General features: G+C 37.5%; 1 protein-coding gene across 1 annotated transcript in view; it reads left to right on the top strand.

Annotated features, from left to right (window-relative positions):
- Positions 1 to 21,796, top strand: part of LOC101283879 (doublecortin domain-containing protein 1) — a 77,803-nt gene that overhangs the window by 9,829 nt on the left and 46,178 nt on the right. The window contains exons 2-7 of the mRNA XM_033409848.2: positions 987 to 1,168; positions 7,094 to 7,193; positions 10,007 to 10,142; positions 11,725 to 11,878; positions 15,271 to 15,429; positions 16,560 to 16,760. Coding sequence (XP_033265739.2) covers positions 987 to 1,168; positions 7,094 to 7,193; positions 10,007 to 10,142; positions 11,725 to 11,878; positions 15,271 to 15,429; positions 16,560 to 16,760 — 932 coding nt within the window. The remainder of the gene's footprint in view (positions 1 to 986; positions 1,169 to 7,093; positions 7,194 to 10,006; positions 10,143 to 11,724; positions 11,879 to 15,270; positions 15,430 to 16,559; positions 16,761 to 21,796) is intronic.

The following is a 21,796-nucleotide window of genomic DNA, read 5'->3' on the forward strand; positions in this document are numbered from 1 at the left end:
ATCATCTCTGATCATCCCTTCCTTCATTTAGTCTCCTTCCACAAATGTCTGTTTCTGTGAATGGCAATACCATTTACCCAGTTGTCCAAGCTACAGACCTGGGAGCCATCCTTGCCTCTTTTTACTCCCTGAACATCATGTTCTATTAATTCTCAAATCTGATACATACACTGTCCCATCCTTTTACCCCTCCTTTACCGCATTAACTCCTACTAAGACTTCCGATCTCTTACATGGCATTTCTGAGTTAGGTTCTACTCAGTGGTCCCATCACACCTTGTACCCTGTTGTTATTACACTCACGTTATTGCAATTGCCAGTTTATTTCTAGGTAAGTTTCTGAGCATCCCCTAGAAATTCCTCGACGATGAGTATCCAGTCTTGTTCATAGTTTTATTTCCAGTGTCTAGCACTGTGCCTGGAATATAGGAAACAATTATTAAATATTTGGATAATGCATGAATTAATAAATAAATAAATATGTGAATGATGGCTACAAAGTAACCAAATTCTACAGCTGAAATATTTGAAATTTGTTTAAGCTTTATCATTCACTCATCTCACTCTGTTATTTGAAGTGTTCCCCAAATAGATTTAGTTTAAGACAATATTATTTCGGGTTGTAAAACCACTTTTCATACATTCTTCCTTTCTTCACATAGATTAGAGATATTTTATACAGGAGCAAAAAACATTCCAAACTAATTCAGTTCTGTATTTCCAGAATGATGTTTCTCTGAAAGGGAATAAATCTTCCATGTTGTAACACAGCACAGGTTGTACATACATTTTAAAAATTTCTATCTTTCCTCTTCATTAAAATAAAACGTTAATTAGAATTGTCTGGAACATCTTTAGGTGCCCAATACATGTTTGATGAACGAATAAAATATTAAAGGTATAAGCAAGTGTGCTTATTTTTTTATATATAGGAATGACTCTTCCTATTCACTTATTATCAATTTTCTTGTCATTTCTTTCTGAAGGAGTTTGATTGGCCAATAGAAGGGCTGCTTCTTCCAAACGGTCCTCCCATGAAGAAACCCATCTCTAAGACACTGGAGCAATATGTCCCTGTGAGACTCAGAGTTTTGCGGAATGGAGACAAGAACAAAACCAGAGCCCTTATTATAATCAGTCCAGACATCTCACCTAGGCAGAAGATGCAGTAAGAACAACTTGTTCATATTTCACATCAAGCATACTTTCTAATTTCTACAGATTTTTGTCTTCTTGATTACAGATGTTTTTCTGGGGAAATTTTGTGTTTATTCTTTAAAAAGGGCTCCCATATTGATATTTGGAGGTAAAAATAGATACTAAAATTCATTTAGTTTCTATGTTAAGAACTTAATTTGAACACTGGTGATTTAGGCTGGCCATGAGAGAACATGAGTTAGAAATAAGTAGTTCTGATAAAAAAAAGTTTTATGATCAATATCTATTTTGAATTAGCATTATTGTTTGGGTTTATTAATGTATTTTGAAATAAATGAGCTCATAAATTCCTTCTTAAATCTAATTTTGTAATTTCTTATTTAAGTTAGTATTTACTTTGTTATTATTTACATTATTTAAGTTATTACACACAATTATTTACATTTAGATATTTGGAATATTTAATGAACAAATACAGTTCTCAAAATATAACTTTACATAATCTATATCCTTGCCTTGGAATAACATTTTAAAAGTTTACCATCCTAGAAAAGCATCGATCTGCCCTTTAGCTTACGTTATGAGGTTGGAATAAAATCTTCCCAAACACCCAGTATTTCTGCAACATTGGAGAAAGTCACCTGCTGTATTTTCATTACATTTTATGACAAAAGGAATCATAGATCAGGGCAAAACTCTGATGTAAAGAATGAATTAAACACATTGTTTCTCATATTATTAGCTGTGATATTACCTCTTGACCTTTCTTTTGAGATGTTTAGAATATTTGAGGCTGCTGATAATAGTTTAATATTACTTTCTTCACATTGATTAAATATACTTCATACATCACTGAACAATGAGTAACATTCAGATCGGCTGTCCACTGAACTGCCTATAAAGATGATAAAGTAAAATTTTAATCTTCAAAGTAAAGTCAACCCTGAAATTGAAATCTTTGACGCATACATTTCATAATTAGCTCATTCTACTAGACATAAAATGTGAGGGTAATGCCCTTAAAGTAGTATATGACTTTTTTTTTAACATGCAAAATTAACAGGTAATTTCTATCCCTTCCTATCTTTATGTGTCTCAAAATTATATAGAGATTTAATCTGATCAATTTATGTTTTAAAATGCATGATTCAATCACGTAATCCAAACGTAATTTGAGAGATTTGTTAATTTGGACAGCTATTCTAGTAGAGAGTATGTGAAACTCTCTGCTAAGTTCATGGAACAGTGTGTCCTGGTTAATCAAATGTTCATTTTGTTCTCTACATGAATTAATTATTCCCAAATAATTAAAATACAGTGGCATACATTTGACATCAAAACTCTACTGAATATAGTTTAATTTTTCTTGGCTGATTCAGAAAATTTTCTACAGGATCATCAATAGCATTCCCCACACCTTCCCCCCAATCTTTCTGTAAGTACTGGTAACAGAAGATTTAAATAGGGAGTGTTTTGGTTAACATTACATTTGAACACTTTCATTTGAACATTTGAACATTACATTTGAACACTTTCATTTAATAAAATATAAAGATTCTAAAAATACACAATTCTTTCTTACTTGAAAATTTGAATGATGTATATTGCAATTCTTTTACTGTGATCATCATTAATTTTTTATTAAAAACATTTTTAGTTTTGGATTGATAACTGAAACAGTATCTGAGTAATATATGAATAAACATATAAATATGAACAGTATATGAATAAAACTTCAAAGGCAAAATGAATGTAATCTCTGCATTTTCTTCAAACTTGATAAATTCACATCTCAGAGTGTTCAACATTATTGGAAAAGGATTCAGATATTGAAAATTTATTTTCTTGTATAAATTTTTCATAGTATAAATGTGAAGTTTAATATTTAATTGTGGTAGTATTTGAAATCCTATTTTTTTAAGAAAGGCATTTTTTTTAGAGTAAATAATGATAAATTAAAACCTCACTATTTATTCACATACTTAAACAAGCTGAATGATAATTGACAATGTATACTGCCATATCAATCAAATCTTGGATCATTTTTTTCAGAAATGTTGACACTGAAAGGAAAGGGAATGGGAAAAATTATGTCACTAAATATTCTGAAACAGAAACAAACCAGACTGGATTTCACCAACTTTTGGAGAGGTAAATACTACCCTAAATGCAAAGATATATTCCATTCAAGTGCCTGAATGATTATAACACAAAATACCTATGTACCTATATAAGAAAACAATTGTTAATATAGTGATTCTGGAGTTTTTAATCTGTGAAATATGTAAGCTATAAGTACATGATACCAATGCTAATTAATATGTTTTTCCCCAAAATTTCTAGGTCTGGTGGTTTCCCCTAGCTTCTGAACTACAAACTCTGTAAATGTAAATTATCCCCATTAAAAAATATATATTTTACAGCACTTTGGTTTGAATTTGTTTGAACTGAGGGCAGGATATTTACCTACTTTAAATCAATTTTTAAATGTCACTAATCTATACCATATTTTTATTATACATTATAATAATAAAAATTTTATTATACATTATTATAATAAAAATTATTTATAATTTATAATTACATTATAATTTTTCTTTTCATCAATATTTTCCTACCCAAACAAGATTTATTCCCATAGAATTTGATAGCTGTTCAAAAGTAGAGCACCTGCTATAAACTTTTTCACAAAATATGTCTTGCTGAATATGAGAGTGTAGTTTTATAGAATTTAAGGAAAATTATGCTATCCTTTAGTAATTTAATAATTCACTTTAGACGGTTTCGAGGATCTTTTGTTGTTGTTGATTCTTCCATCTGCAAAGCTGAAGGGAGACCTAACAGCATAACAAGACCCATTTAAAAATAATAGATATAGACCGTTTTTGTTGATATTTAAATTTGCAGGAAACATGGAGCATTGGAAAAACCAGTCCTGAGAGAACAAAGTCAGAGATAAGACTCTGCTTTTCTGGATACTCTGTAAATCCAAGCCACATGGTTATCAGTCCTAACTCTTGGTGTGAGGGTCAAAGGACTTCATGTCTAGGACCCTTGCCCCCATGTATTGGGTTGGCCAAAAAGTTTGTCTGGATTTTTCTGTAACATCTTAAGGAAAGACCCGAATGAACTTTTTTGGCCAACTCAGTAACAGAGAAATCCTGAACTGCTCACTCAGTATCTCAGCCTCAGTTTCTTCCCTGTTATTCTATGATGATGCCCTCTCAGGAGGCCATATGATGTAGTAAAAGACCCAGAGAGTTTTAGGTTTGAATTTCAGCTTTTGTACTCACTAGCTTTGTGACCTTGGGCAAGGAACTTAATCTCCAGGCTCAGTTTCCTTATCTGTAAAATAGGCTTCTCAGAAAGGGTGTGAGAATTAAACGCGAGAGTAGACATGAAGTGCTTGCAGTGCGTGATCCATTTTAATAATGTGTTGCTGACTTATATGTGTCAGGTGCTTTACAGGTATTCACACATTTAATCTGTAAGATATCCCTATGAGATAAGTACTGTTACATCTCCCTTTTACTGATGGGGAAAATGAGGCTCAGAGAAGTTAAGTAACTTCTCCAAGGTTACACAGCCAATACATGAGAGGGCTAGAGTTTGAACCCAGGCAATTGGACCACAGAGTACACATTCCTTATTAGGCACTTAAGAGCCAGTTCTTTTCTTCTCTCTCCATTGATGTTGGCTGGCACATGAACTAGTTAGAGGAATTCAATACAGAGGAAACAGCTTATCCCGTTCTCTCCAACCCACCTACATGGGCCAGTTGAATTCAGCACTATTAAAATAGGGTTTCCACAGAACTTGTTGGAAAGTTCCTGATACGAGTCTACTATTTGTACCCTGAAAATACTGTGCAATATTAAGGGTCTGGGCTAGTAAAAGGTAACAACTTAGTAAACTACTTCCTATATATAAAATTTGAAGTTTTAAGAGTTACTGAAGACAGGGTGATTCTGTAGATGAAGTTAAGGAATATATGCCCGGTGGTAGCTACATCAAACTAAAGATGTGTTCTTCAGTGGTTGCTTATGTTTTGCCAGTGTAGCCAGTGCAAAGATAACTCTTCTAAAGCACAGTAGTGAATTTAGATCTGAATTTTAGCATCTACTGTTGGATTTGCATTTCAGAAAAGAAGTATAAAAAAATAAAATAAATAAAAAATAAAACAGGTTTCCAAAAAAAGAAAGAAAAATCCACCAGCTTCCCCTTCACTTTACTCTCCCACTTGTCCTAAAACTGGTTACTCCCACAGTCCAAAATTCTCCGAGGAAAATGTGAGTGGGATCAGATTATCATGATTGTAACTCTCCGTAGGTCATGCTTGGATTTGGGGTGAGTAGCAGGAATTGGGTTGGGTCTTTGGGCAGCATCCTGAGAGAATGAAGCCAATCTTCTGGTTGGGGCTCAGTTCTCTTACAGTTCTCCCTCCCACCCGCCCCGCAATACCTCCACCCGACAATTCCTATGCATGAGAAACCCAGTCCAGTTCTCACCAGCCCATCAGCTTCCAGAGTTGTGACAGGAGAGGGAGAGACTTAATTCCCACTGGCTTATTTCCTTCTAAGACCTCTCAGAAAAATGGAGGGCCTAATTACCTGCTCGATTGCTTTTGGCCAGCTAAGGTAATAAAATTGAGAAATATTTTTCATACAGCTGAGTCTTCTTGATGAGCATAAAGTCACTTCTAACTCATTTACTCTAGACAGTACATTCTAATATAAAACAGCATTCTTTAGGACACGACCCATCACTCTGTTTAGCTCTACTTCCTCTTCCCCAGAATTCCACCTCTTTACCTCTACCCTAAACTGACTATATAGATTCCAGCCTCGCCACCTCCAGCCCATCTTGCACTTTTCTGACAGTTAACTTTCTAAAAAGCAGATCTGCCAACACCATACCTCTACTATAATTCCTTCAATGACTTCCTGATACTTAACGGGATAAAGGCCACGTTCATTAGTCTGGCATCCTAAGTGCTTTCAGTTGGTTTCCATCTTTTTTACCAGCTTCATCTGGCTCTACCTCTTGTCCACAAACTCAGCTCCAGCCATATAAAACTTCTCTAAGTCCTGACCCTACTTGGTTAACTCTGGTTTATTCATCAAGGCCCACCCCGAATGTTACTTCCTTACCTGAGGCTTCCCTGGAAGAATTCATTGGTTTTCCCCTGTGTCCTCACCTCCCTGGCCAGGTGCCTGTGACAGCACCCACTAGTTCATATCACACTTCAGTTGCTGACTGGTCTCTCCCCACTACTAGAGAAGGAGCCCTTCAGGAAACAAGGAAACTGTATCGTTCATCTCAATATCCACAGGGCTGGCCCAGAGCTTGTTTGAGGGGAAAAAAATCACTGTTTAATGTTTAACCTGGCAAAAATTTCCTATTTGAAAGGGAGTTAAAGAGCTATATATAGGGATCACTTCTGGTGGAGAGAGATGAGGAACTGCTGGGTGATGGATGTAACTTTGGAGAGAGTAGAACTTCAACAGCAAAAGCTGAGGAAGGTGTTTAATGTAGAAGGGAGAACAAGAGAAAAGGCACACAAATAGGAAAGTAGGGGCATACTGAGGAGTGAAAAATAAATAATGATGTGGGGTTTTTTGTTTTTTTGATTTGTTGATCATGCTTGGTACTGTGCTAAGCATGTTTCATAATCAACCCTTAATCTTCACAGCAACCTTGAAAGGTAAGAAATTTAGGCTTAGAGAGCTTAAATAATTTGCCCAGTCTTAACTTGGAGAGGGAGAATGAGACTCAAAAGGGGGCTGCTGGTTTCCAGAGCCAAGCTCTTGACTATCCCACAGTCCTGCTGAGCTAGTTGTTGTTAATGATCCAGGCCCGTGATTTCTTTTATTTCCTCTCTTCTCTGCTGGAAACTTTGCATGTGCAAGGTCAATTTTTGTGTCTCTTATTACAGGTGCACTGAAATTTTAAATTTACCTTCTGCAGCTCGGAGATTGTTCAGTGAAAAGGGGAAGGAAATCTTTGCCCTAAAAGACCTTCAAAGAGATGAACTGGTAAAGACATGAGCGTGAAACTGGAAATATTAATATATTGATACTATTAAAAGGAAAGCGTTTTTAAATATAAGACTTCAAGCACCATTTTTTTCCTGTTATTTTTTCTCAGAATTATCCTAATTCAGCAACCATCAGAAAGTAATAAGAATAGCTGATTGTTGAGCACTTACTATGTGTCAGGCATGATTTTCAGGGCTGTATGTAATAGAACTCATTTAATGCTCATCACAACCTCTGTTATAAATGAGGGCAGAAACTGGAGAGGACCACATTATTAACCACTTGTGGTTTCTGCCCTATTCTTTTTTTTTTTTTTTTTTTTTTTTGCGGTACACGGGCCTCTCACCGTTGTGGCCTCTCCCGTTTTAGAGCACAGGCTCCGGACGCGCAGGCTCAGCGGCCATGGCTCACGGGCCCAGCCGCTCCGCGGCATGTGGGATCTTCCCGGACCGGGGCACGAACCCGTGTCCCCTGCATCGGCAGGCGGACTCTCAACCACTGTGCCACCAGGGAAGCCCCTTAACTTTTTTCTTTTTTGCCCTACTCTTTTAAGGGGGTAGATTCTGTATTCTTTTCGAGGCCTTCAAAATGTAGTTATTTAATGATTTCTTACTAAATGATTATTTTACCTTTTCAGAAAAAAATAATCATATCTAGTTTTTCACACACTCTATTTGGGAGGCTGGAGAAGGCTGAGAAGTGGAAGGACTTTAGCTGCCCAGCCTTTCCCCCGACTTACGGAATTTACGGTATCAGCTTGAGAAGAAAACCTGCCTTGATTGATGCCTGAAATTCTTTGAACAGAGAACCAAGCTTGTACCAAATTATCAGAACTTGACTCAGACTCTGAATGTAAAGACCCCTTGAAAGAGTCTTAAACCCAAGTACCAGTGACTAATAGCAGAGGCAGCATGGCAGAGTGGAGACCCTCTGTTCTTGGAGTCTGGTAGACAGTGTTGTTGTTTTTCTAAAATTTATTTATTTTTATTTATTTATTTTTATTTTTGACTGCATTGGGTCTTTGTTGCTCCACTTGGGCTTTCTCTAGTTGTGGTGAGTGGGGGCTACTCTTCATTAGGTTGCGCGGGCTTCTTATTGCAGTGGCTTCTCTTGTTGCGAAGCATGGGCTCCAGGCGCGCGGGCTTCAGTAATTGTGGTTCATGGGCTCAGTAGTTGTGGCTTGTGGGCTCTAGAGCACAGGCTCAGTAGTTGTGACCCACGGGCTTAGTTGCTCCATGGCATGTGGACTCTTCCCGGACCAGGGCTTGAACCTGTGTCCCCTGCATTGGCAGGTGGATCCTTAACCACTGCACCACCAGGGAAGCTCTAGACGGTGTTTTGAATTCTAATTCTATCACTGCCAAGTTTTCTGTTTGTTTGATTTTAATATTTTTGTTTTTCCTGCTGTGCTTATTCACTGTGTTATTTTAGAAAGAATTTAAGGTAGATGCATTAAAACATATGACACAAAAAGGTAAATTCAACTTAAAGATAAGTCAATGAGGTCACCAGGGCTAAGCGAGTATGTGTGAAAGGAGGATGAGATGGACCCAGGAGTGATTGTTATACGGACCAACATATTTGCTAGAAATGAATCTGTCAACTGTTCTGAGCCACCAGCATGAGGATTGAAACATGAACAGTTACATGATTAAGTATGTCCATGAGAGAAAAATAACCCTCTTGATCAGAAAGAAGATATTTTTGAGAACGTTTTCCCTGGGTCCACATACAAAGTATGTATGTAATGATCAGTCAGTGGCCTTAAAAAAACGCAACATTGAGTTTCTTTTTCTTTTTACCGAGTCTTTCTCAATATATTACTCTACTTTTTCCTCACTTCAAAGAAATAGGTATTTATTTAAGGACATTTAGGAAGTACCTATAAGCAAAATCAAGAAGAAAAAGTATCATCCATAATTTCAGCATCTAGAAATATCCACATTAACCTTTTGGTGCATATACTGCAAGTTCATTTATACCAGTGGTTGTCAGAGTTTTCTGTAAAGTGTCAGATAGTTAATATTTACAGACCATATGTGATCTATTGAAACATCAGCTCTGCCATTGTAGCACGAAAACATTCACAGATAACATGCAAATGAGTGGGCATAGCTGTATTCCAATAAAACTTTATTTACAAGAACTGGCAATCGGCGAGATTTGATCCTCAGCCATAGTTTACGAACCCCCAATTTTTTTCAGTGTTTAACTTTTAATTTTTAAATTTTTTAACATCTTTATTGGAGTATAATTGCTTTACAATGTTGTGTTAGTTTCTGCTGTATAAAAAAGTGAATCAGCTATATGTATACATATATCCCCGTATCCCCTCCCTCTTGCATCTCCCTCCCACCCTCCCTATCCCACCCCTCTAGCTGGTCACAAAGCACCAAGCTGATCTCCCCGTGTGATGCAGCTGCTTCCCACTAGCTATTTCACATTTAAACCCCTGATTTATACCCACTTACCTTCCCCCCATCCCTCCCTTCCTTCTTTCCTTCCTTCTTTCCTTTCTTTAAAAAATTATTTTTTCTACAACTTTTTATTTTGAAATAATTAAAGATTATAGGAAGTTGCAAAGATAGTATGGAGAAGTGCTTTTTCAGTACAAAACCCTGTAGATCCATCAAACTTGTTGCTTTTATCAATAGTTTGTGCCTTTTATCACTGAGTATGGTGCCAGTTTGTTTAACCATTCACCTGTTGTATTCACCTGTTGTAGGGTGTTTTGATTGTTTCCACTTTGGGCTATAACAATGCTGCTGTGAGCCGTTGTATCTGGGATTAGAGACTCATTTCTTTGGTAGGTGTATGTTTCATGTGGAGAACACTGGATCAATCCTGATCTGTCCATTGCTCAGCAGAAGAAGCAGATCTTCCTGAGGAACTTAGCATCAGATATTTCTAAAATTCAAACTTTCTGCAGTACACGTAAGATAGAGGGTAAGCATTGGAATTATTTACTTTATATATGTACAGCCAAAAAAAAAAAAAAACTTGATGATATTGCTTTTTTCTTAAAAAATCCAACTTTGTTTAAACAGGTCATATTTCACCCCTGCGTCTTGCTGTTTAGCTTTAGACTAATTTTTATGTTTAACAGAGTTGCATATTTTAATTCACACTGTACTTTGGACGTGCAGAGAAAACATACTTTCTTTATTTTGTCTTTAATAAATTGGGCCTTCTTTGTGAGCCCCAGCTACCCCCATCAAGGAAAACTTTAAATGTACAGTCAGGTTTAAACTTGTCCCATCCATTAATTTAAATAGTCCCTTTCGGGAAGGTTTTCAGGTTTCTCAGTTTCCAGACTCTCACTTTAGTTCTTCTCTAGGATGGAAGGAAAGAACTCGGGGTGCAGATCCTCTTGCTTTCTGAGCCCTGCTGGCTGAAGTCCATGGCTGGGTGACAGTGTTCCATTCTTTTGGCCCAGATAATGCTTTGGGTGGGTGCTACTTCCTGCCTGCCTCAGCCTCCCCTCTGCTCCCTCTGGCCCTCTGCAGCCTGGCTGTGGTTGGGTAGCCATCTCTACAAATCCTTGCTACAGAACCTCTTGACCCCTGCTTGGCAGCCACTTCTGGAAAACTCCCCTGCACGGCTCTTAGTAAATCCTGGGTCATGGCTGCACTTCCCGGAAACCAGACCCAGGTTCCTGTGGCTATGCCCCAGATTGACGTGGTGAGGACAGCTCAAGAGGTAACTCATCACCGCGTCCTGAACCATAGGCAATGTCCTCAGTGTTTCCTTGTCTAGCTAAGATTCCTGCAGCAAAGCCTGTAGGCAGAATCATGACACCCAGTGCTGGTTTTCTGCCTGCCTTTGTGTTCTGCCACAGATCCCCTCAGGCCCAGAAATGGTAGGTTTCCTCCAGGTCAACACTGAGATAAGCTAAATGGGAGCTAAAGGCTTTTGGAAAAAACCCTAAATCATGACAGTGTCATCTGACTTACATGGCCATTGTTTTGTGCCTGAATGTCAAAACTGTATTTGTACTTTCGCTTTCCTTTTGTAACAATTCTCATTCCTAATGGTCTACCACCTTCCCTTAAGGCTACCCCAGGATCAGGACAAAGGTCCTACATATAGAAGAGAAAAATCATTAATATAATTTAAAACATTATCTTATTGCATATCTTGAACACTGTACATTAAGCTTTGCATGTGTCTTTTAAGGCATTGGGAACTTTCACTGAGGAGTTTGGATGCCAGAGAATGACCTAGAGGCATACATCTAAATAATGGAACCCATTTGAATAGTTAGAATTTATAACTAACTTATTTTTGGAAAGACCTATTTTTTAGCACTTTTGACTGAGAATGTCTTGAGAGGAATTTACAAAAAATTAAATTAAGTGAAATCCAATTTATTAGTTTAAAGAGCAACTATCAATTATACTTAGAATGTATTCTCTTAGACCAAATAGCTGGAAATTTTCTGCATTTTTATTTTAACACGTGTTTTCAAAATCCTAGTGCTCTGAGGTCATAACTACTATGTCCATGCAATTTGTGCATTTCTCCTCAGCTCTTGTTTTAGAAGTCCAAAGTGACATTGTGTTGGGAGCCAAGCTTGCTGTGCGGAAACCAATTTTTGGAGAAGAGAAGCAAATTATAGAACCAGAGGAAAAGCAAGTGCAAAAAAATGCTTTAACATCGGGAAATGCTTCCAGTGAAATTCTGTAAGTAATCAGTGTGGCCAGAAAAGTTACCTGGTTCCTATTTGAACTCAGCTCATTAGCTCAGTAACACCACAGAGCCCATGCAAGGAACCCACGCCAAGTTTGTGAAACTAATAGAAGTTGAAGAGCTAGTATTTAATTAGTTTCCTGGCAAAAGGATAGAGCTGGAGCTTCAGTGTTCAACAAGCACAATAATCTACTTTCAGTAATTTTGATATGATGCTGCTATTTTTAAAAGACTGGAATCTTAGAACTGGAGACATTTATTTGAGGAATTCATCATGTTTTTGTTTCCATAAACATGGACTTCAGGAACAATTATGCTTCTTCCTTAATGTAGGTTCAAGTTGAATGCATGTTAATATAAGTTATCATCCTGGATTGCTGAAATAGCTTTCTGATTGGTTTCTATCTCCATAATCTCCTCCTGCCAATTCACCTTGAAGTTTCATCTATGGACAATCTTTCTAAAACACAATCCTCTTTATACAGTTCTTCAATGGCTACCTATTGCAGACAGAAGACAATGTTTAGTCTGGAATCCCAAGCCCTCCTGACCCTGGTCCAGGCCTGTCATTAACCCTTATTTGTACCCCCATGCCCACCTCCACTCCACACTTTTTCTTTGTGCCACATGAACTCCAAGCTCCAGCTCGGCAGCTACAAGCTGTCTCTGGGCTGCGGCCTACTCCACTGATGCACTGCTGCAGGCCTCTCACCACATATTCATTTCTCTCCAGCTGACTTGCCCCGTCCTCGGTCTGTGGAAGGATTCTTTATCATTGAAATCAATCATGACAATGTCTGTACTAGCAATGTACTTATCAGTTCCCTCCCCTCTACTCCACCAACCACCACCAATTTGGGAATTCCTTGAGGGCAAAAACTCTATCACACGTGTTGTGTGAAGACCAGGATAACTGACTTTTGTCATCATTTACAGAATAAATGAAGGAATCATTGAATTAGTTTCCAAATTATAAAACCAAAAATAGCAAGTCAATTACCATTGCAATAACTGAAAATTAATTTGTATACAAATTAATTTTCATTAATCATTGGTATACAAGCTGTTTTAAATAACTGTTTCTATCCTTAATTACAAGAATATTAACTTTTATGTTAGGAATCAAACTTCCTCATTTTGATGGGTAGTTCATCTGGTCCTACATCCTGACACTAACAAAGGCACCAGAAAGCCTTTTTCAGAAAGAGTGATTTGACCTATATTGTATCTTCCTCAATTGTTAGAGAATTGGCCATAAACTTTTCTAACATTCCCTTTTGTTCTTCTTCTAAAGAATGTATCTAGCCTCTGAGTTATTATACTGCACTTGGAAAAAAATAAATAGAAAGTAAAAAAAAAAAGAGCATCTTTGAGAGCAAAGATTCTTGTTCTGATTCATAGATTTCATCAAGGCCTGAAATCTTTGAGCTAAAATTCTTTGAGTCCACTCAAAACATAATGCAGGAGCATGGTGACTTAATAATACTGCACTTCATATTTGAAAGTTTCTAAGAGAGCAGATCTTAAAAGTCTTCATTACAAGAAAACAATTTTTGGAACTATCTGCAGGGATAGATGTTAACCAGACATATTGTGGGGATCATTTTGCAATATATACAAATATCAAATCATTATGCTATATACCCAAAGCTAATATAGTGTTATATGTCAATTATACCTCAATTAAAAAAAAAACATAATGCAGGAATCTCCTGCACATTCTAGGCAAGCTCGTTTGATCCAGCCTCTTCTTGAATACTCCTAGGAACAGGGAGATCACTATTTCACAAAGCGGCCCATTTTAATGTTGAAATAATAATTCAGAATACCTCTATCCTTCTATAACTCCATTGGTAAAGTAGACCCTACCCCACCTCACCCAGTTTCCATCACAATTTCCTGTTTTATTCCACTTGTGATATCCATTGTTTGTTTATTCATTTACTTATCTACTGTCTCTCTTCTTCCCACTAGAATGTAAGCTCCGTGAATCCTAAGAACTTAACTGTTTTGTTCACCACTATTATCCCCAATACTTAGAACTCTGTGCCTACAATATAGTAGATGTTTAAGAAATATTAGTTAAAGGAATGAATGATTAAATAATGACTAGTTATATGAATGAATGAATGGACATGAATCAATAAAGCAAGATGTATTTTTAAATGGCTGTTCTAAAACTAACTTGACTGTCCTTCATTTGCTTGGGAGCCGAGGAGTATATGGATATCCCAAGTTAGAAAATCCCATCTGGATTTGGAGGAAGAATCTTGTTATGTCTAAGAATGACTTTTTTTTTTTGTCTGTTTCCCTCAAAGAAATTGAGTTGGTAGGAAAGCTGTGCTTTTTATTTTCAACACAAGATGGCACTGTTGTTTCTTTAACTGTTAATGAGTTTTTTGTCTTCAGAAGCTGCTTGTGCTGCAGCTCTGAATAAGGCTGTTGTTACCCACCAATTTCATATCCACATGTAATACTTTTGTTACATTTGAAAAGTGTATGGTCTGCTCTGCTAACGCAGGAATTGTCCCTGGAGATTTGGGTAATTCGATATTGCTTGCAGTTACATCAAATTACCGCAAGCACCTTGGTGACCACAGCCTCCCCCAGAGAACTTTATTTACACATATGCACATTTAGAGTGCTGAAGTATGCTTGCCTGTATATTTATCCTGCCTTCAGCAGAGCAGTCCTCAGTTGTGTCATGATCCCACGGAAGCAAGTGTACCCTAAACAGTGCCTGGGGATTTGATATATTCAGATCTGCATGGTGGTTATGTTTCCATTCACGATTTCATCTTAATAAGAGGCCACAAGGCTGACTCAGTTATTCAAACTATGACTCTTTACTCTAAGTGTTTTTGTGTATTATTCTCTATCAAAACCTGGCACGTTTGTGCTGGTGCTATTTGAGTCTCTCTAGATTTTTCTATTGAGAGGAAAAGTTATTAAGATTCCTTAACATTGTCTATTGAGTAAATTTTATGAAACCTAGTAATCTAGGCTGTCTGTTCCAGACAGAATTATGACACATTTATGGAGTAGGCAAGAGTCTCATTACACGTTTGTTATGAATTTCCAAAACTACTGAGTAGTCTTAATCTTAGTTTTGAAATATAATACATGACCCCATTTTCTTCCTGAGTAAATATAACAAAGATGAATGCTGCTATTATGTGATTGAGGATTCATTTGCAGCTTTATATTAAAAAATCTAAATTGTGTATTAGTAGGATGTGAATTTGCAGTGTTAGGCACCATTATGGAAGTATGACTTCCAGATCCACCAGCATCATTCAGGATATTATCAGACCACACCTCAGAGAAAATTCTGTGAGTATAAATCAGATTTCTTAGACTTCTGTTTCCTTCTGAACCTTGATAGAGATTCACATGCAAGAGCCCATCTCCGAATGAAGGCTTGTCACACACTTCTCAGGTATGCCTGGCAGGAAACTTCTCATAACTTTGATGAAGATGACAGTCTTCCAAAGAAAATGGAAGAAGAGCTCTTTGAAAATGTGGAACCAGAGAAGAAATACAGGTAAAAAGTTGCAAGGGATTCCTGTTAGAGATTTCTACCTGGTCTTAGATTCACTCACTTTAGGGCAAAAATATTACTGAAGATTTACATTACTGTTAGTTGCTCTTTACATCAACACACACATTTTTGTGTTTCTTGTGGTTTTGACTGAAGTATTTACAAGTACTGGTGGCAAGTACCTTCTCACTTTAGCTGTGTAATGTCATTTCTCGTTCACTGGTGTCTTTTCTATTAAAAGGGAAGCTCATCCGTCTTTGCCTCCTGAGAACTTAGGACAGAGCCTGTATATTAGTTGAATGAATGTGTAAATGAACTTATGAATAAGCATGTAAAATGCCTTGATGTCTTTAAGAAATTAGTAAAATGCAATTTCTTCCTTTTTAACTTTATTTTTTCTCTGGTCAATGTCCAATGAAATGACAGGAATCTATAGTACTTGGTATTATTCCATAATCTTTATACATTTACTTAATGTTATAGCAGTTTACATGAATTAAACAGTTTTAGCACTTCAACACTTAGCATTAGTCCATGCACATAGTAGAGACTTAATAGACATTTACAAATTAATTGCCAATGCATTGTGATTTTTAATAAGGTTTAATAAGTCTGCTTAATGCCTTAAGAGATATTTAAGTATGAGATTCCTTTGAATTAACTTATTAGTGTATCATTATTTTGGTTTATGATATTTTATGAGTTGTTAGGGAAGATTCAAAAACTTGGAGAATGGGATTCTGTCTGCCAGGGATTCTGTAGATAGAGGATAGAAATGATCATGATTTGAACAGAACTCCTTTATTTCTCTCTGTTCTGATTCATTGCCCTGTTCCTACTCCTACCTCTTTTTCCCTTTAAATTATCTCAAGTGGATTTTTTCTTTGCTGATGAATTTCTCATGTTCTCTTGGATAAATATTTATTTCTAATATAAAATAAACTCAGAATTCTACTTTTTACATCAGCTTGACAGTGCAAAGCAAGTAACATTGCTGCTGTCCTGATGATAGTGCTTCCGCATTATAAGTGAATTTGGTTCATGGCGGGTCTCTTGTCCACAGAACTTGCTATCTCCAGCACATCAGTGCACAGGACATTTTTCTGCCACTAATGGGATTTTCTTTATCTCAGCCATTCTCCAAAACAGAGTAAACTGCAGAAGGTGTGCCACCAGCAGTTTGAATACAGAGATGGGCAAATTATAAGCTATGCTTCTCCTCAGCTAGTCTTGGGGGTGCAAGGCCCCAGCCTGCGTTCAGGCATGGAGGTTGTTTTGGTGGAGAAAAAAGCAGATGATAGTCATCAACACTGGAGGTACAAGGAAGACAGCAGGTAAACCCATTATATTTGGGCCTCAATATATCAAAGGGTGAATAGGAGCCTAAGAGATCCAGCATGGTCCCCACAGACCAGGCAGGGGTATATTTGAGGACTTTGGATTTTCTATTTAATGTGGCCAATCATATTTTTAACCTACTCAAGGAAGAGAAAGATTGTGAAGTCAAACGTAAGTGCTCAGTAGTCTACACACAACTCATCCGCTACAGCTTCAGGTAAGAAACGTGAAATCTAGCCTACTAGGTTCATAGTTGGTTTTTTTTGTTTTTTTTTTTTAAAGAAGATGTTGGGGGTAGGAGTTTATTAATTAATTAATTTATTTTTTCTGTGTTGGGTCTTCGTTTCTGTGCGAGGGCTTTCTCTAGTTGTGGCAAATGGGGGCCACTCTTCATCACGGTGCACGGGCCTCTCACTATCGCGGCCTCTCTTGTTGCGGAGCATAGGCTCCAGACGCACAGGCTCAGTAGTGGCTCACGGGCCTAGTTGCTCCGCAGCATGTGGGATCCTCACAGACCAGGGCTCGAACCCGTGTCCCCTGCATTAGCAGGCAGATCCTCAACCACTGCGCCACCAGGGAAGCCCCAGGTTCATAGTTTTAATGGGCCGTTGAGGTCAAGAGAGAGCTAGACTCTCATCTAACTTATTTGTGTGATTTGAAAACATCATAAAATCAAGTAAGAATTCTAAAAAGTCCCATTTTAAAAAATTTGCAGTACTTTTCATTAACACAGTCTTCTGCGCCGCCCCACATGCATGCCTTCCCTCTCTCCCCTACTTCCATCATATAACCAACTGATGTGGCTTCCACTCACACAGTGAAATCGAATTGAATTCTTACCCTAATCAGATAAATCAACCCAGTGCAATGGCTGGCCTTTGTTTGGATCTAGCTTGAAGCCCACCACTGTCAAAAAGGTTAATTCTGAGACAATCAGAAGAAATTTAAAATAGTCTGGGTACCAGATGACATGAAGGAAGTCTTGTTAATTTTGTTGGGTGTCATAATGGTTTAATGGCTATGTTTAAAAAAAGTCCTGATCACTTGGATGTATATTGTAGTATTTACAGATAAAATTAAGAGAGATCTCAGCTTTGTTTTAAAATATTCTAGCAAAGCAAAAAAGTTTTTAATGGGGACAGAGGGAGGGGATGAAACAAGCATGGCAGAATGTTGATAACTGTTGTGTCTGTGGCGGTTTCTTATACATTTCTCTCTGGTTTTGTGCATACTTGAAATTTCTTTAACAAGAGAGATGACAACTCCTTGGTTTTCAGATGGTTTGCTTCAAAGTCTACCATTAGTGTTATATGGTGGGGCTCCAGGGCCCTCTTCAGTCTCTTGAAATACTACAGAAAATGTGTTTGTGTATCTGTGTAATACATTTTTTTTTCTTTTTCTGGGAAAGAGCTGTGAAGATGTATGATGCAAAAGGCTTAGGGGATCGCTGCTTTGAGAGAGACTGTATAATCTTCAGCAGGCGGCAGCAGAGGGCCCAGCATGGACAGGAAAGGAGCTAGCCTTCCTCTGCTCACTGTCTGAGATTCAGAGCTGCCAGCAAGGAACACATGCAGCCTTGTTTCAGAGACAGCTGAAAAGCCAACCTGTAGACAGACCTGGTGAACGTGTTCTTTTGCCCCATTTATCCTAGCTAAGCTGACTTTGCGACAGGGGAGCTAAGAAGCAGGCTTTCGGCCCTGCAAATGGTTTGCTTTGTGGAACCAGAATTCATTCATTTAGCTGCAGAAGATTATCAAGGGCAGTGGTTTAGGTGCCGGTGCTTTAGCAAAGAACAAAACATAAAAATTCCTGCCCACGAAGCTAGTGCTACCCCATCTCTACATTTCTGGAATTTAGAGCTACATCTTACTGCCTTGGCTTTCTGTATTATAGTAGAGGTCCCGCTTGAGCCTAAGTTGGAATTCGAGTATGGCTGAAGGGCTATAGGGTGGACACGCATGGGGAATGAGAGGAGTGACCCCAGGCACTAGACAGCCACACTTGATGAGTTTAACTCAGGAACACTTGGTCATCAGAAGAGAGAGCAAGTTCTGAGTCCCGCTCAGTGTCTGTACTGCTTTTGGTTTTCACCCTAAGTGCTGTGGGGAAATCAGGAAGACAGGAAGGCTGTTTAAGTAAAAACAAAGGGAAGCTCGCCTAAAACTCTAGGCACTCCCTTACTGCTTTGGAAAATCTAACCACATGTAACACCAAAGAGGATGGTCTCTTCCGATTTCCTTCCACTTTCCAGAACGCTCTGCAATGTTGTCGTATTGAGGCCTTCCCATGTCAAGCCGTAGAAGAGAGGGACAGTTGGAGGGAGATGGTGGTATTGACTGATCGCTGGCTGGAAACTGTAGGGTCCAGAGAGAAGAGGTGGAGCCGTGAGGGGGAGGGGCAGTGGGACAGGGTTCGCTCCTGAACACATGCGTCACCGTTTAGGGACTCCCACAGACACGTGGGCAGGAGAGGTTTTGCAGAAGTCTTGATGATTAGATGTGGGCATTATTCAGAGGAACTTATGTCCCATGGCAGAAATGTCTGTATAGTGACAGTAATTCTGAGCTTTCTTCTACATTTTCCCTTGACATTTTTCTTTTTCGTGTAATTGGGTGTTGAAACCCATTTGTTCTGATAAGCTGGTGAGGCCTGGAGAACCTTGGGTTACACTACGTAGCAGAAACCTGTAGAAAATTCCATTTATGTGAACCATAGTCTTTTGATCTTCCATATTTTTCCCAGGCAGTAAATTAGCATTTATTGAGGCAACTTACCAATCAGAATTTGTGTCAATAGAGCAGAAGCCCAGTAGCTCACTGCCAGCATGATGGGAGGTGCCAAGTGCTATCACTGCGCCTAGAATTTTCTACCATTAGTCCTTTCATTCAGTCCTTTGGGTCTTGAATTACTTTTTCATTTTGGCCTTCTATTTAAAATAGAGAATAAGTAGAAAATCTGATATCTTAAGCAATTATAAGCAAAACCTCGTAAGGGAAAGTTTGACTATGAGAACAAGGCCTAGCTGGGAGAGCACATGGTCTAGGAGAGTAGTATAAGAAAGCAGTATAAGAGCAAGGGGGCACTGGCGGGCAGTAGGAGCTTACCAAAGACACACTTACTTGGTTTCTAACCACACAGAAAAATGGTCCAGGTCAACTTTTGAGATAAACTGGTATCTTTCTCCTATTTTCAACCCTGGCACAATCTGAATTAATCATTTGGTCTCAAAAGGGAAATATGAAAAAATGCTCAGGGAAAAAAATCCCCTTCAACAAGTTTCAAAATTATAAAAGGGAAAATACAGTGTCGTGGAATTCAGAGCTGAAAGAGATTTTGAAATTTTTCTAGTCTTAGTCACCTGATTCTAAAGCTAGGTAAACTGAGGCTCAAGAAGATGAAGTGACTTGTATGCACTCGCACTGTGGGTTAGTAGAAGAGGCTGTGCTGTCGTGCTGGGATATTTCTGGGACACAGAGTCAGTTCTCACACTGCCGTTTGGCACGTAGTGGGCTTTATGTAGAAGTCTAAAAGCTCAGGCTTCCTGCAGAATGTAAGCACTCCTGCGATGGGCAAGTGACAATTGACAGTCCAAAAAGGAAAAGAAAAGTCAACACTATCATGGCTGAGCATGGCACTGAAGCATGGGAGAAGTTGCTACATCTATTCTAGGCAGCAAAAACAGAGAAAGCTAGGCAACTAATCTAGGCACCTCAGTAAGTTGTTGCAGGAAATATACAATCATTCATTCATCTGACTACTACTGAGTGCCAGTAAAAATGCAAGATGCAAACTATGCCACATGCTGAGGCTACGGAGATGAACAATATTGAATACCAGCTCTCATGCTGTGCACAGACTTGATAAATGCTAAAAAGGTATTTGATAAAATTGAATACCCACTTTGGATTTAAACTGACACTTCGTTAACTAACACTAGAAGGAAGAAACACATTGTAAGATTAATAGTGATTGTCTTAGGAATATAAACGATGTTTCAAATTCTGTTTTAATTTTTACTATATTTTCTAGTATTTTGTAAATGCTTTACAATGAGGATATTTTGTTTTATGTTCAGAGATTTAAATTAGATATCTAGAATTTTTTGTCTTGAAAGGAAAAATACGTTACTCTTATCACAGATCTCCCCCACCCCCGCTTTCTCCCCTTTCCTCCACTCCCACATCATTAAATTTTATATTCGGGACTAGTTATATTTTCCACAGCAGGAATGCCACTGCTGGTCTGTAATGTAACTATGTTGACAGACATAAAGAACTGGCTTTTTCTATGCAGACAATATCCTTGAATGTTCGGTCTGTTCTTGCTTTTAAGTGATGTACGGGAAAGAACTTGAGGGTTTTAGCTCTGTACTTTGCTTTCTTTTTTTTTCAGTCAAAAATTATTATTTTAGTTCCAATATTATTATATTATTTTAGTTCCAATATAAGATAATTTAGTTCCAATATTAATATATTATTTTAGTTCCAATATAAGATAACTTAGTTATCTTATAGATAGATATATCTATACATATAGATATATCTATATCTATATAGATAGTTATCTATATATAGATAATTTAGTTCCAATATTAATATATTATTTTTATAGATATATCTATATATATATATATAGATAGATATATCTGTATAGATATAAATAGTTATCTATATAGATAATTTAGTTCCAATATTAATATATTATTTTTATAGATATAGATATATCTATATATATAGATCTATATATAGATATAGATATAGAGAGATAGTTATTTATATAGATATAGATAATTTAGTTCCAATATTAATATATTATTTTAGTTCCAATATAAGATAACTTAAAACATTCAATATATATCTTGGACTTTTAGGGAATACTCATTTAGAAAAGAAGAATTTGAGGGAAAGCTATAAAAAAAATCACAACAATCGATAATAGTAGCTCATACTAAGTGCCATGAGCCAGACAGTATTCCACACATTTTTTATGCATTAGCTCATATTCTCAGGCTGAAAGTCCTATGCGGTATGCA

The sequence above is a fragment of the Orcinus orca genome, chromosome 8 (genome assembly GCF_937001465.1).
Source record: "Orcinus orca chromosome 8, mOrcOrc1.1, whole genome shotgun sequence".
NCBI classification, from domain to species: Eukaryota; Metazoa; Chordata; class Mammalia; order Artiodactyla; family Delphinidae; genus Orcinus; species Orcinus orca.